The sequence below is a fragment of the Callorhinus ursinus genome, unplaced genomic scaffold (genome assembly GCF_003265705.2).
Source record: "Callorhinus ursinus isolate GAN/ISIS: 27379988/994484 unplaced genomic scaffold, GSC_fseal_2.0 scaffold63, whole genome shotgun sequence".
Classification (NCBI taxonomy): Eukaryota; Metazoa; Chordata; class Mammalia; order Carnivora; family Otariidae; genus Callorhinus; species Callorhinus ursinus.
The window spans coordinates 8,055,054-8,071,248 of NW_027397125.1; the positions used below are offsets into that span (position 1 = coordinate 8,055,054).

General features: G+C 39.1%; 1 protein-coding gene across 5 annotated transcripts in view; it reads right to left on the reverse strand.

Moving 5' to 3' along the window:
• Positions 1-16,195, reverse strand: part of SLC39A12 (solute carrier family 39 member 12) — a 68,989-nt gene that overhangs the window by 23,105 nt on the left and 29,689 nt on the right. For all 5 annotated transcript variants that reach the window (XM_073885549.1, XM_073885548.1, XM_025892017.2 and 2 more), the window contains 5 exons: positions 15,757-15,929; positions 13,018-13,170; positions 7,718-7,784; positions 3,102-3,260; positions 1,121-1,308 (listed from right to left, as the gene is read on the reverse strand). In XM_073885549.1, coding sequence (XP_073741650.1) covers positions 1,121-1,308; positions 3,102-3,260; positions 7,718-7,784; positions 13,018-13,170; positions 15,757-15,929 — 740 coding nt within the window. The remainder of the gene's footprint in view (positions 1-1,120; positions 1,309-3,101; positions 3,261-7,717; positions 7,785-13,017; positions 13,171-15,756; positions 15,930-16,195) is intronic.

The window sequence follows — 16,195 nt, forward strand, 5'->3', positions numbered from 1 at the left end:
GGTTTTAAATGGTTGTGTTATATTTGAGGAGTCCCCCTTATTGAATTCTACCTCCGGAATTCACTGTTACCTGGTTGTTTCAGTAAAGGCTCCTGCCTTTCAGGTTTTTTTCCCCATGAAACATTTTTCTTCACTTACTTCCGGGACAATAGCGAGATTCTTCCAGATCATGAATCAATCCCAAGGGTCCTGTTCCACATATGACCTTCAAGATTGCTTATTTCACTTTTCCACTCTAGCATTCATGTAATCATATATTTTACTCCATTTGGATGGGCTTCCTATTGATTTTCACTCTTCAGTATTTCTTTCATTCATTTATATCATTTTAATATGCATGATTCCAACACATGAGAAAAGATAGTTATTCGGACTTCTACCTCAACACATCCAAATCGTCCCAAGTCTAATAGAAGGTGACGTCAAAAAGACTGGTTTATTTTGCAGATTCCAGAATTTAAGAGGCAAAAAAAAAAAAAAAAAAAGGTAAAATTTCCCAGCTTCAATTCCTTCATCAGATTGGAGAGGATGAAAAGTGGTAACTGAGTTTCCATTAGTGTCAGTGAGGACATCTTTAGGAAATATATGTTGTAATGTGAGAGGCTCTATACTATCATCTTTCTCTTGTCACCAGCATGATAGAGTAAAACTTAAGTAAAACTTAAAGCAAAAAATAAGGATGAAATCATTTCTTTAAAAAAATACAGTTGGTTAATTAAGTCAAACAGCTGAGTAATGGCAAGTTCGGTTAACTATTTTCCAATGCGTAAACAAAATAGGTGGCTATGTTACAGCACTTTTCATTTTTCAGCTAGAAGGCTAGACACCATATAGAGATGCAAAGCTGGAGCAGAATGAACTGATGATCACTTTTTGGCAATTCGACAGGTTTCATTCATTCCACTGAAATTCACTAAAAGGATGTCAATATTTTCTGTATCTCAAATTATGTTTCTTCTGCCTACAACTTACTTTCTTGGATTACACAGAATATTTCCTTAGTCTTTAATATTATTAAATATATTCCTCTCTTCTCATTTATCCTTCCATTTTATGGCTTTGTCTCTGTTTTACATTTTCAGAGTTTAGAAAAACAACATGGAAAAGCCACAAAGCTTACCATTTCCACCAAGGATAAATATAAGAACATTCCCGCAGTAACTGTTAAGATCCAGTTTTGAACACACGGATCAGTTGATACTGAGAGGCCAACGTATAGTCCTATGAAGGCAGTGAGAGCACTTATAAAATTCATAAGGATGGCAATCTTAATAGGAAGTCCAGAGCTTAAGAGCACGGCAAAATCTCCTGAAATTTAAGGGAAAAAGAAAATATAATCATTGTGTAAATGATGATGACTTTGCTGGAGTAATGTGCTATTAGTTTGCTTCAAATTTCAGTGACTGGGACCAATTTTACAAGTAAAGTTGACTGACCCGTTGATAAAACATTTTCTTATATCTCTCTAGGATTCTCATTATACCATTAGGAAGTTACATTTCAAGAGCTGTCTTCCTTTTACTAGTCCTGAATCTAGCATATGCGGGGAGAACTGTGACATATTCTTCAGGTCCTGACACCCTGTGACATTTTCAACCTAGATAAATGCAGAATAAAGCACTTGCTGTTCTAGGGTTTTTAAACGTTTTTGCCTGGAAACTTGCCAGGCGAAATCACATTACGTTGGCTTTTATCCTTTATTTCTGAGAGAACTCCTGTGGGGAAACAGAGAACTACTTAATATGAGATTTAAAAATCATTGCAAAAGTTGGTTAGGAAAAAAATTTTTCCTTTAGAAAACGTTTTACTGCCTTGATGATTATAGAAAAATGACCGTATTCTCCCCACACCTTTCCTCCTAAAGAAGAATGACCTTGTGCTCTGAGAGTCTCTTTTTGGGACATAGGGAAGGGCTGAAATTCAATAAAGAGACAGTCTGGCAACTCAGTTTCTTAGTTCTGTGGCATAACTGGTCCTAGGAATAGGTCTTTTTTTTTAAAATATTTTATTTATTTATTTGAGAGAGACAGAGATAGTGAGAGAGAGCTCGAGCAGGAAGGAGGGGGAGAAGCAGACACCCCACGGAGCAGGGAGCCCGATGCGGGTCTCGATCCCAGGACCCTGGGATCATGACGCGAGCCAGAGGCAGACGCTTAACAATCTGAGCCATCCAGGCACCCCCTACGAATAGGTCTTAAAACATCTTTGCTGGTTTGCCACAGACTGTCACACTCCTCTGTGGTTTTAGTATAATAGCTAAAGGCAAGGCCACAGTATATGGCACCCAGACCAGGTACATTTTAATGGATTCAGGAAGGTCCTTGGATAAACTGCTCAAAGAAGGATGGGTGATGGGTTGGGTGACAGGATTTCCAGCAGGAGACACTGAACACCAGAGGCTGGGGTGGCCCAAAGGGACAATGTAGACCTGGCTGTGGGGGGCAATGAGATTATCCAGAGCTCCCTCTGTAGGGCACGCGTGTGCCTGGAGCCAGTCCTTGCTGTTTCTGGGCCTCTTTTGGAAATGTCTATTTTGTCTTCTCTTGTTTCCTGGGAGGCAGAATTTGAATTACAGGGCTATTAAGATTATCCAGAAAAAATGGATGCGCATCTGCTACCAGACGCCTGTCGTTTCAATTTTATGCTTGGCCTTAGACATTTTATATAAATCAAGTTGACGAAACCATGGTTTGGCTTTAATTTAAATGTTATTTTATCTCATTGGCCTGTTTGCTGACCTAATGGGGAAAGTTCCTCTCTTAATGTTTTTCCCACATTTAATATGCAGATTTTAAAGTCTTTGCCAAAGTTCTTTAAAACGAGGTTTCTCTAAATGACTTTCTTCCATAAAGAACTCTCTAGAGTCCAAAACGAGTGACTTCTGGCCCTGGGGAAACATCAGAAAGAGTCTAAGTGAATTTTATCCCAAGGTACAGAATTTGTTTTTCTAGTTATCTTCTTCTTGCCGTTTAAATAGATTATGAATGGAAAGTATTCACCTTTCAATTGTGTGTCGGAAAAAGGCGCCTACAGACCATAGCTAGAAATACACTCTGGCTTTCTCAACAAGCGGGAGACAGCCACACTGCTCTGTGACTTACCCATTTCATGTGGAATTTCGTGACACAAGATTGCAAGTGTGGTGGTCGCTCCTGACTCAGATGAAGATGAGAAGGCCGCTCCTATCACAAGGCCGTCTGCAAAATTATGCAGGCTGTCTCCAGCCAGTATCATTATTGCTAACAAGCTAATGGTTTTGCCTAAAGAACCAAAGAAAGGTGTGAGAAGCATTAACAGGGCACCAGACATTTCATGGAACCCTTCACACACAACCAACTTCCCCATCCACCCTTGACATTCTTAAATCGCATCAAACTAAGCAACCCGCTTTGTTTCAGCTTTTCAAATAAGTCAGGACTGGAGACCCAAATATGGTAATTGACACATTTGGCTGCAGGTCATTGTTTTCGCAATGGATCTGACTGGTAACGAGATGAATTACGCATGGCATTCACTATTCTGTCACCTTGTTCAGCTATCCCAAAAGAAAAAAAATAAACATGATATTGTTATAACCTTCCAAAATACCACCAGTGACCTCTGCGTGTGCATCTTTTGTAAAGCACTTTAAAATAATTGAAGACTGTCCCCATAGGATTTCATTAAAATGAAGCTATTTTCCAAAACTGTTTCCTCTGGGTCAGACTGTCCCTGGCATTAGTCGGCTGGGGTGCACTTCGCCATTTTCTGCTCATTGAGTTTCCCTTTCTGGTTGGCACTCATGGTCCTCCCCAAATATCTTGTTCACTCCCCACCTGTGACCAGCAAGAACCACGGTCAACTCCACCGGCCCCCAAATTAGCTTTGGTACAATTAGTTAGTGTCCTTGTCTTTCCGAAAAATAACCTTCAGTGTTAGGCCAGTGGGACATTGAACAAAACAAAGAGGAGTTGTTTTCATGGGATTCCATTACATAATATACATTATCTGATTAGTGGAGACTCACTGAAATGATTAGTATCATGTTTTCAATCATAATTGGGTCCAAGGTTTTAATGGACAGAATTTCTGTTTTCGAAAACCTAAAACTGTAATATTAGCATAACCCGCTCATGGAATTGGACAACTAATACATTCAAAAAGTACTCCTGGGATAACACTTAATAAGACAGTAAACCACCTAGGGATGCCATTTGATAGGAATAGCTATTCAAATCAATTTCCATTGTATAAGACTTCATCAATTACTCAGCCGTTATGCACTGTGTGCCTGGTGTAAGTAGTTGTTGCTGTTAGAACTGAACCCAATATTCTAATAATTACACACTCAGTAAAAATAGAAAAAGGTTACCTCCTGGTTTCTGTTATGTGGTCCAATATTACAGGGGCACTGTACTATAATACGGTTTTCTATTTTGTCTGGGGAATACAGTTTGACTCATTTCACATCTGACACCACAAAATACAGAGAAAGACATGTATCATATGACCTCACTGCTATGAGGAATTCTTAATCTCAGGAAACAAACTGAGGGTTGCTGGAGTGGTGGGGGGTGGGAGGGATGGGGTGGCTGGGTGATAGACATCGGGGAGGGTATGTGCTATGGTGAGCGCTGTGAATTGTGCGAGACTGTTGAATCACAGACCTGTACCTCTGAAGCAAATAATACATTATATGTTAAAAAAAAATAATACATTATATGTTAAAAAAAAAAGAAGAAGATAGCAGGAGGGGAAGAATGAAGGGGGGGAAATCGGAGGGGGAGACGAACCATGAGAGACTATGAACTCTGAAAAACAAACTGAGGGTTCTGGAGGGGAGGGGGGTGGGGGGATGGCTTAGCCTGGTGATGGGTATTAACGAGGGCACGTACTGCATGGAGCACTGGGTGTTACATGCAAACAATGAATCATGGAACACTATATCAAAAACTAATGATGTATGTATGTATGTATGGTGATTAACATAACATAATAAAAAATCACTACATCATACACCTGAAACTAATATCATACTGTATGTTAACCGGAATTAAATTCAAAATTTAAAAAAGGAAAAAAAAAGAATTACTTATTAAAAAAAATAATAAGTAACTTCAGTCAAGTAAATGGCAGATAGAGCCCCAACTATCAGCCACGAGACTGACTACAGTGCAAACATGTCCCATGCATTTCACTTCTAAAATTCATGGTTTATTTAGACCTATCACTATAAGACTTTTTAGTTAGTCTTTTTTTTAGTTAGTCTAGGTTTACTAATTCATTTTATTCTTTATTAAAAGTGAGAAAATTTCAGGCAATGGTCATATAAACACAGAATAAATATCAAATGATCGAATTCAGGGAGTTCTTATTGGCATGGCCTGGAACCTCTCAGAATCTAATAATCCTACCAGGTCGCTTTGCCATTCCTGCCAATTTTCAGAAAGAAAGCTCTTCTTTGTGGAAATAAAACAATTTAAAGCAATACATTTGGCAACATTGCAGCATGCAAATATATTGTGATTTCCATGCACTTTAGTGTAGTTTTGATACAGGTAGCATATATTCAAATGGAAAGTTTTATTCAATTCATACTCTGCTAAGAAACAGTGTGACCTATTTTCGTTGTCTATTATTTTATTACCTCTGATTATGGGTTTCTAAATGTCAGATCAGGGACATTAACAAGCCACAGGCAAATATACATATTTGTAATGTAAACCTCATAAGCACACTGTATATAATGTTTAAGATAATGTACACATTATTCAGTGGAAGATAAGACCAGCATTCATTGGTAATCTAATGTACTTAGAATTATCAATAATATTTTATCTTTGCTTATATCCCTGGCAGTCATATTCATTTCCACATTTCTAACTTATCTGAGGTTTTCCATGGTGAAACAGGGGCTGGACCTTGTCTCATGTTGCTTTTTGTTTATTTAAATCAGACTGTGGGTAGGATGTTCACATCCTGTCTTTTGAAATACAAGCTGAGTTCCACCAATGAGGTAATGTGAAACAAGTAATCAAATATTTGAAGCTAATTCAATATGTCCCTGACAAAAGGGCAGTTGAGTAATCAAATTTGGATTTGTTCACTGTGCATTCTGTATGCCAAGCTTGATATCTGAAGTAGAAAGATTTGAGACCTCCAAAATCCTTGAATAAGACCATCCTTTCTCCCTGATCTAGCATCGACCACCGCACTCCTAATTTGACGGGGCGTACCCTTCTCCCTTCTTCCCTTCTTGCAAAAACAATAGTGAAGAAATGACCACTGCAGACCTACTAGGTGCCAGGCATTCTAGAATCTCTTTGTGAACTAAAGATTTAGAAGGAAAAATATTACTAGCCGTGTCCTGAGAGCAGAATTAGACAGACTACATAATCACATATTTTGAATCAAATAAATAAGTTACCGAGGTTAGTATATATAACACATTTTGTTACAATGATGTTTGATCCTTTAGTATCTATATCCCCAACCACATTGCAAACTAGGGATAAACTAGGGATAAATGTATTCTCTGATCTTTCTATTTTATTCTCTGGTGCATGCATCAGTGCCTGAAACACAGCACATCTTCAAAAATTTCTTGAATGAATGAAAGAATGTGAGAGAAGACATGGATGCATGAATGAATGAATGACTAACACGAAATTGTTGGTCCATTAGCATTCGTTAGTTCTGCTGGAGCTTACTAGCTATGTAATCCTAGGCAGTAACTTACCCTCTCTAACAACTGGTTTCTACGCTTGTTTAACTGGGATAATAATTGTTCTTACTTTGTTCAGTCATAGGAGTATTAAATAAGATAATCCATGATGTGTTGAACACTATGCCTGGCATATAATGTTAGCTATTTTTATTACGAGGTAACTAATCTATTATGGTAGAATGGGCGTAACTAATCATGACTGTTTAACATTAAAACACTGAGAAGTTTGTGTCACAAAAGGGTACTATCAGTAAGAAATACTGGGCAGAGATTTGGAAGCAACGGATGAAAACTGAAAGAGACCAAAAGAATTCAGAAAATTATTCAAAAACATAAGCCAAAAGGAATAAAGTCATATACAAAATTGGTACATTAAATTCAGAAATAGGGAAAAATCACAGAAAGAAAAAGGTTGGTTGAAATTTATACGAACAAGTGAGTTGTAGAATAAAATATGAATGATGAGTTATCTCTGATTTGACCTCCACTGTCCCAGGGACAACATCACACATGAGACAGATGTTTGTGCTAAATTTCAGGAGACTGTGACAGAAGTCTCCAGACTTCATAGAGAAAGAAGTAAAAGGCTCAGTCATCATGTAAGCATGAATTTTTTTTTAATTGGTATTTAGTTGACACACATCACATTAGTTTTAGGTGCACAACATAGTGATTCCGCAAGTCTACACTGTATGCTGCGCTCACGATTTTACAGAAGCCTTGACAACTGCATATGGATTTACACTGACTGCAGTTCTCAGAGGATCCGTTTTAAACAGTTTAGGAAAACATCATTTTTAAAGAATGGAGTACAACTGATGTTAATGCGCAGTGTGTGTGGAAGACCAATAGGAATGAGTATTAAACATTTTCTCATGAAGCCTGTAATAATAAGATACAAACCCAGGAAGAAATCTATATGATTTCCACACATTGTTTTCAAACAGACATAATCCTTGTTCTGTGGTACTTTCTATATTTAAAGTATAGCTCTTGAAAATTGGTACTCACATTTTCTGTCGGAGGCTGTCATACTGCCTACAGGAATTTCAGCTGCCTGTGAATCTTCTGGGCCTTTCTATTTTAGATAAAAAAAAAAAAAAACTGATGAAAGATTAGCAATGCTCATCATTGTGGTGTAAAAATGAAACTTCTGGAGAGTTATGTTGATTTTTAAACATTTGAATACTCTAGGGTACATCAGAACTTTGAAATTTCATAGGCAAGCATAGAAGGTGAAGCCGAAGGGCTAGGGGGCAAACTTTTGGCCCTGTGTACCTTTAGACGAAAATAGCTCTCTTACGTAGATCAGAACCTTCCACACAGAGCTAGAGGCTACCGAGACAGTCTGTAATTCAGGCTCTTAAATTATATAAGCCTTTATGAAACCCAAAAGCTGTAGAAAAAACGATTCTTGATTCTTGACCTAATTTGACACTTCTGCATGGTGGACTGTGGGTCTAGGATTCATTCTCTGATCCTAAAGGACATCGTGTATTGTGCATAGAGAACAAACTTATGCAATGCCTCCCATTATTCCTGAGAATATAATATTCTGCTTTGCCCACGAGTAGAAGAATCTCACTGAGGAAGAAAGTACATCAACAGACTTACAAAAGATAAATATACAGTTTAAGCTTTTTTTTTTAAATACTTTTCATAGGACAGAGAAGTAGGATTTTGCAGTTGACTTCTGTGAGTTAAGATTATGTGATTTTATTTCAGAGACTGACTCACGGATCAATTTCGGGAAAGTCACTTCCCTTCGCCGGGCCTCGGATTCTCATTCCATGATGTGAAAGAATACTTTTCATAAGTAGCCCCTGCTTTTCTTAAGCTCATGTCACACCCCGTTTGCTTTTACGAAAAACCTACACTAAGACCCGTTTTCATGAACTGAAAGAAATCCGAAGAGGATCTTTGCTTTTACGAAAAAAAGCCAAAAGCACCAACAGCCTTCAGCGTCCGTTTTGTAGCAAGGCTAAAGCGGCAGCGCGCACCCCTGCCTTGAGTGGCGCCACCAAGCGCTTTCCCCGGGAACTGCACTCAGCATCTCAGCATCAAGCCACCAGAGCTTCGACCTGTATCTGTGAGCATCTGTGCTTTATCTCGATTTATTGTGTGCACCTGTTAGCAAAATGTGTCCTAAGGTATCAAACGGTCCTAAGAGAGGTCATGTTTTGTGTCTGGGAATGCTCACACATTTTTCCATGTAAATTGTTGGTAACTGCTTCTTCACTTTATACCATTTTGCTTACAAAAGGTTTCATAAGAATGCTCTACTTTCAGATAGTGAGGGAAACCTGTATCTGCCTATTGAACATGTCCTTTTAAAGGCACATTCACAAGGGTGCCCGGCTGGCTCAGTTGGAAGAGTGTGCGACTCTTGATCTTGGGGTCGTGAATTCAAGCCCCACATTGAGTGTAGAGATCACTTAAATAAATAAACTTCCAAAAAAACTTTGAGACAAATTTAATGTGAGGCATAAGCATCTTTTTAAAAAATGTGAAATACAGAAAGTAAACTTGTATCTCACATATTTGAACAGTAGCATCTACTCAAAAGATGCAATAATGGGCTATTTTTGGATAAGTGGCTGAGAATTAAGGTAGGTCCCGAAGGATACAGGGTAAGAGTGAACAAGAAAACAATGTGATTCTTTTTTGTTACATTACATCGAAAGCCTGATTAAAATCAAAAGGTTCTAAAGTTCTATTAAAAGACAGAAGTTCAAATAATCTAGAATTTTTTTTCCCCAAAAAACTATATACTGCATAAAGGAATTTAGAGGCAAGCCTTCAGGACTCCTTGATTGCTGAGAATTATGAGGTCCGCTCCTTCCTGAAAAACCAGGAAATTGAACCAAACAATCTTAAAAGTTCATATTATTTTTATTCACTTTAAGGGTGATCCTGCAGCTAAAATAACAAAAGGAATAGTGAGTATATTCTTAGTAAGCTAGCATATTCAAAGAGTTCAAAACTCACTAAGTTAGCATCAAAGATTTGCTTAAATGCATCTTGGGATTCTGAAACCCTTCACTGAAACAGAAGGAATAAAGTAAAATCAGCCTGAAAGTGATTTTAAAACTAATCTCAGCCTGAAATTATCTTCTTCCAAGCCACATGTGAAGTAACTAAGCAATAAACATAATAAGGCTTTTAAAATGACTTGTTTTTGTTCATATTTGAGTTAGCCCTAGATCCGCAATCTCCCAGCAGACTTCTCTTTGCTATGGCAATGTCTCAGGCTCAGCTTACTTATCTCTAGGTTAGGAATCTATCCTTGAACTGTAAACACCTCCCCCAAGGCCATGGTTAGAGGAGGCAATTTTTCTATTATTTGTTACTTTCATATTTTTTCCTGTCCCTTTACTTGTTACTTTGAGAATTAGAGCGGGGACATAGTTTTAAACCTGATTGGAGGTGTATTTTGCAACTTCAGATGGAATGTTTGTCCTGGAAACCTCAATGTAACAGAAACCACTTACTAAAAGACACCTTGTGGGACAGAATCCATTCTTTCCTGCAGTATAAAATGATCACCCCACTCCTAGATGCATGAATTCCTTGCTCAACATTTATTTGGCCCCATCTAGCCATGGCTAAGGATTATTCAGGATGAAAAACCTAAAGGTCAAATGGTTTATGAAAACTTGTTAACAAAATGATTGAGATATACATTATGTCGAGCTGATCGTATATGTTTCAAAGTGGTATAGATAGCAAGGATTTGAATTTGTGGAAAGGCTTTTTGCTCTTTAAAACAGCTTTTGGGTGCTTGGCAAAGTTCTCCAAACTACTTATCGTGGTTAAGAAAGGCAAATCAGGAGTGGCTTTATCTATCCTACTGATTTTCATCTATTCATCAAAGAATAAAGGAAAGAAGGTAATCAAATCAGTAAAATACCTCAGATCAGTAACCTACCAACTGGATAGTTGAAGCAGATTTGCCTCTGCCTGACTGGTCACTTAATTCAGAGTTGAGTGCAAGATGGTGGGAATGGCCCACATGCCCATTAATCAAGGACACACCCTGCTGGATGAGGATGTTTTAAAATTAGTGCCGAAGCCAGAAAAACACAGGTGTAGCCTCTGTCAATTCCATGGTTCCATTTAACACTTTCCTTATTGTCCAAAGTGGTGGGTGGCACAGAAAAAAACATGGGGTGGGGCGGGGTGCGCCTGGCTGGCTCAGGCGGTTAAGCGTCTGCCTTCAGTTCGGGTCATGATCCCAGGGTCCTGGGTTCTAGCCCCGCATCGGGCTCCCTGCTCAGCGGGAAGCCTGCCTCTCCCTCTCCCTCTGCCTGCCACTCCCCTGGCATGTGCTCTCTCTCTAATAAATAAATAAAATCCTTAAAAAAAAAAAGCCCTGAGAGAATTTCATCGTGATAAACACTTGCTAAAATGTCTCACCTTGGAGAAGCACAGGACTGCTCTGAAACATCGTTCATATTCCAAGTGCCTTAAGAATGAAACTTTAAATGTCTAGTTATGATTTTAAAAGATTTGAACAGTGGTAGTTTTTATACTGTCTTTTTACTGAAAAATTATATTTATTACAAAATTAAATTGCATTCTTTCTGATGGGGATGCCAAAGGGATGATAACTGAAACTATATTACACCCTGTAACTATGAAATTAATATCTCCAGAAGTGTATTCATCCACTAAAGCACTTGTACCTTCTAAAACATTTGCCTTCCTTTTATTTTACTCAATATGATGAGTCTTGAAATTCTGTTCTTAAAGCTCGTTTTAAGTTCCCTGACAAGTCCAAGGACAATCTGAATAAGCTCTGCACATTTTTGGATGGCCAGAATTTATTTCACTCATCTCTATCCTGGTTAAATTTCTAATTACTACACACAGGTTGATATGTTGACTTTGTCGTTTAATTTTCCCAGGCCGAGAACGCTAATCTGTTGTGGACAAAGAGGATCTATTATTGTCTTTTGTGTTTATTGAGATGAGAACCCCTTCTGTGGAGGTGAAGTTGTTGAATGTGCAAGGGTAGGGGCTGTGATCAAGGCAAGCATTCCTAATTTCTTTTTTTTTTTTAAGATTTTATTTATTTTAGAGAGAGAGAATGAGAGATAGAGAGCACGAGAGGGAAGAGGGTCAGAGGGAGACGCAGACTCCCCGCCAAGCAGGGAGCCCGATGTGGGACTCGATCCCGGAACTCCGGGATCATGACCTGAGCCGAAGGCAGTCGCCAACCAACTGAGCCACCCAGGCACCTGCATTCCTAATTTCTGAATTATTATAGTATTCTGGCTTTGTCTCCAGGACAAAGAAAAACCCTTGTTCATTAAAAAAAGAAAATTTCGACAGCATTTTTTTACCATGAAAAGTTTCAAATAGACAGAAACGCTGAAAGAACTGTAATGTTACCACTCAGATCCTCACTCCCAAGATCCTACCATTAACATCTGACTACTGCCGTTTTATCACCTCTCCATCCGTCATCCCTCTGTCCATCCATAAAACCATCTTATTTTTTGATGTGCAGAATTGGAATCTCGGATAAATTTGGGAATAATAATAGACAAGTGCTGGATATTTTAAAGGACTGCAAAAGTTTTCCCTGAGCACAGACATTATAAATTATGTGAACAAGGAGAAAGCCAGAAAATAAGTGGAAAACTACGGAGGACTAGAGAGCCCCAGGACTTTGTGAGGAGAATTTGCTTTATTTTGGTCTCCTAGAGCTGTTTGCAAGCATTTACCTTTTTAACCATCCCACCAGTTAATCTATTGTCTGATAGGATAATGTGAAAGAGCAAAACAAATCCATTAAAAAAAACCATACTGCATTTTACGTTTCATCACAGACGTAGAAATTGATCAAATACAGGCACAATGGATACAATTATTCAGCTGAAAAAAAAAAGAGATCTGCCACAAATCCCATTTCTGAGCTCCTTGTTTTTATAATTTTAAATGTTCTTAGGATAGAAAATGATGGGTAATTTTGTGAATTTTCAAAGTTTTTGTCTGCATGTTTATTTGTTTTTGGTTAGGAAACACATCCAAAATGCTGATTAGTAGTTAGGCCTTTGGGCCCCTTCATTCCCAGACATGAAATAGTCTCCTGTTTCTAAACTAGCCAAAAAGGTCAAATAGCGGGTTTTAACAAATACCTTAACAGGCCAGCAACAGTATGATCTGTATATTCTGGAAATCAGAGCCCCATCCCTTACCTACAGAATTTTATGAAGATGTCAATTACTTTTCAACAAGGACTTTTGAAATAAAAGATGAATACTGTGAAGCTTTAAAGCAAAAGATAAATAAAATTTAAAATATACCTCAGTATTTGGTGATACCAGAAGAATAAAGCATTTTTCTATCAAGAAAAATCCATGGATGCCTCCAATTAATCCTAACAGTTTCCAAATATGGCCTTTGCTTTCATGGAAATGTCCAAACTCTGAGCCTTCCTGCTTATGTAAACCAAGGACCTTTATAAAAAAAAAGGGGGTGAGGGGGAGAGACACAAAGAAATAGCTTTTGATGACTTAAATATTGATTAATAGGTCCAGTATTGAATATATTCACATTTCCTTCTGGGGAACCCCATAACAACTGCTAGAATCATTCAAAGCCCAGTTTGCTCTTAGTTGTGTGACTGCCTCCACTATATGATTTGATCAGGGTCAAACAAAATGTGTACAAGAGAAAAGAAAGGAGAACCAAATTCTCCTATGTTCTCAGTCCTTTTGTTTCCCCCAAGAGTTCAATCCCTATCTGTTTGCACAGCAAGTCTTCAAAACAGATCAATGTATTTTGTATCCAGAAGAAAGATAAAGATACATTTCATCCAAGGTTCATTCCCCCCATGCCTCACTGCAATTGCAGAAAACTTTTAATAAATGTTCAGATAAGTGAGAAATCTGCCTGAAAGCCTTCTTCCATGGAGTGCGTACTATATACCCAGTAACACTGTCAGCTGTCTGGGAAGCAAAAGGATACAAGAAATGTAGGAGGAATTTTCCTCTAGTTGACTCATCCCATTGGTTGACCTCAGGATTTCTTGTGAGCTAGTAAATCAGTATGTATCATATTCCCTCCCCAGGAGAAGGCAGTTTGGGAAACAGCTCAGTGGTTTCATTTAGGATGTTACTGACCGCCAAAGTAAAAAAAGGAAAAAGAAATTCTATGCATACATACTGTACATGTATGTGTTCAAACATACATGCATATATGTAGGTACGGACACACATAGGCACATGAGTACATGTATGAGCGTACATATGCATCGAGTATATACATTGAGTTTATGAACGTAACTAAAAACCAATACATGTTAGTCAACTTTTCCTTTTGGTAAAGACATTAAAGGATACCCATCTAATATTTATAATTACTATTATTTCACAAAATAATGGGCATGTCAAGGATACAAAACAAAACAGAAGAAAACCCTACAATCTCAGAATAAAATGTAGACCTTTCAGTTGAATACATGTTGCTAGTTGAGAAAAGGAAATCATGACAGTCTTGTTTTTCCTGTTTCTGTGTAGCCCTTTGACCACCAGCCACAGATCACAGTCAGGAGCCACTGATTTTTCTAGCTTTCCAAACACTTGTACTGCACCTTTCTTCCTTTCCCCACAACTCTTCCTTCCAGGAAAACAGTTGCCTTCCAATTTTCAGGAAACCTAGCTAATCTTTTAAGCTCCTCTCTGAACATGTCTCTGTAGAGCCAGCGGATGGCCTCCCCCTCCCGTCCCCCCAAGTCCACGCCTCCTGCGCAGAACTGCATGCCCCCGTTGAGGGGAGGCACAGGAAGCTTTTGCTGTTTTGCAGAATCTCAGGCAGTGAGCAACTCTGCAACCACTAAAGAGACCTAGGAAAAGGCCTCAGGCCCTGCCTCAAGCCAATAAGCCCTGAAATATTTCCAGCAAATTAGATTACAAGGGAAATTAAAACAAATAATGGTTTGTTTCATTTTCCAATGCTCACTTTGTGATTTTCAGAACATCTAATAATTATTGAGCCTTTGAGCAACAAGAGTGACCCTGTAGGAAATTGCCAGAGGCTTGTGGAAATTTTTAACATCTCCGGCTTTGCAAGAGGGGGGCTCATTTGCCCATCATTCTCCATCCTGAGAGATTTCAGAGGGAAGAAATAACCTCCTCTGGAGCCCCTTCTGCCTGAACACTTGCATCTCAGGTCTTTGTCCTTTCACTTCTGACAAATAAAGAGCCTCAGAGGAATTCAGCAAAGAGCCAGCTTCCTGGTGCTTACATTTTTCTTATGGAAAATCTAGATGTTATGAGGCAAAAAAAGGAGTACATTTTGATGGTTCCAATGAAGAGAGCTTCTTGATGGTGTGATGACAGAGGTGCGGGCAGCAAGAGGAGGAGCAAGGGCTAATGAGATGCCCAGAAGCTAGCAACTCCAGGAAACCATTCTCACTCTTAGGGCCGAAAGGGCAAAGGTTGGAAGTAATATTTCTGCAGCTCAGTGGGAGGTGGAGTCGGGGAGGAGTCCTCCCACGGGAGCTGTAGTGCTGTAGGTAATCAGCGACTTCTAGAACAAGTGTAGAGCCAGGAGGGCATGGGGAAGAAACACGCCTGCCCCTCTCTCCTCCCACCCTGGCTCTTCTGTTGTGCCTCCCATTGGCAAACAACAATTCAGCCCGTGACCAAGCTGAGGAGGTGCAATCTTCTGGGGCAGGAAAAAAAAAAAATAGAGCAGAGGACAGAGAAAGGGTCTGAGGAGCGTTGGGGACCAACTGGAGAAAACGCAGCACAACATCTTACAGCCCATTCATTTTTATTTAACAGATAATTAGTGGCTACTTCCTGAATTTCTCTTAATAGGAATCTGCATCTGTTTACCTTTTTTGGTTTATTTAAAAAATAAGAATAACATGTGAACCTAAGGACTGGTTCTCTCTTTTCCCCTTTAAGTGCTTTGGGGAAATGATACTTATTTCCAAGGACACTGGCCGAGTCACTGTGACATTGTGTATCGACATGGCCAGTGACTCGATGGAAATGGAAACTAGAAACGCTCCATGGAAAACAGAACAGTGTTACCTGAGGGATAAGGTGGAGCAGAGCATCACCAGAAAGTGTCCCGACGGCCAGCCCCACAAAGAGCTGTAAAATCAGCTTGTAGGTCTCCTCACAGCTGTGGAACAGAATCAGCGTCGTCCCGAGCATGGAGCCCAGTGTGAGCAAGGCCACGGCCGCCGTGCTGTAGCCATATTCTAAGCCAAACGGAGAGTGCGAAGCAGTCAGAGCTCCTCATCTGCTAGTGGTACCCCAGCCAGAGAAAATGCCAGAAAAACCCATCTTACAATACATCTGATGGGGATATGGTATTGTTCTATGAGTGGTCGAGTGTGTAAAAGGTCTTCATTTTTAAGGAAAAGAATGAAAAGACTTTCACCATTAACCTTGTTGCTTTGAAGTGATCCCAACTACCCCTTACGGAAATCACCACGGCAAGCAAGGACATAGCTTACCTCCCACC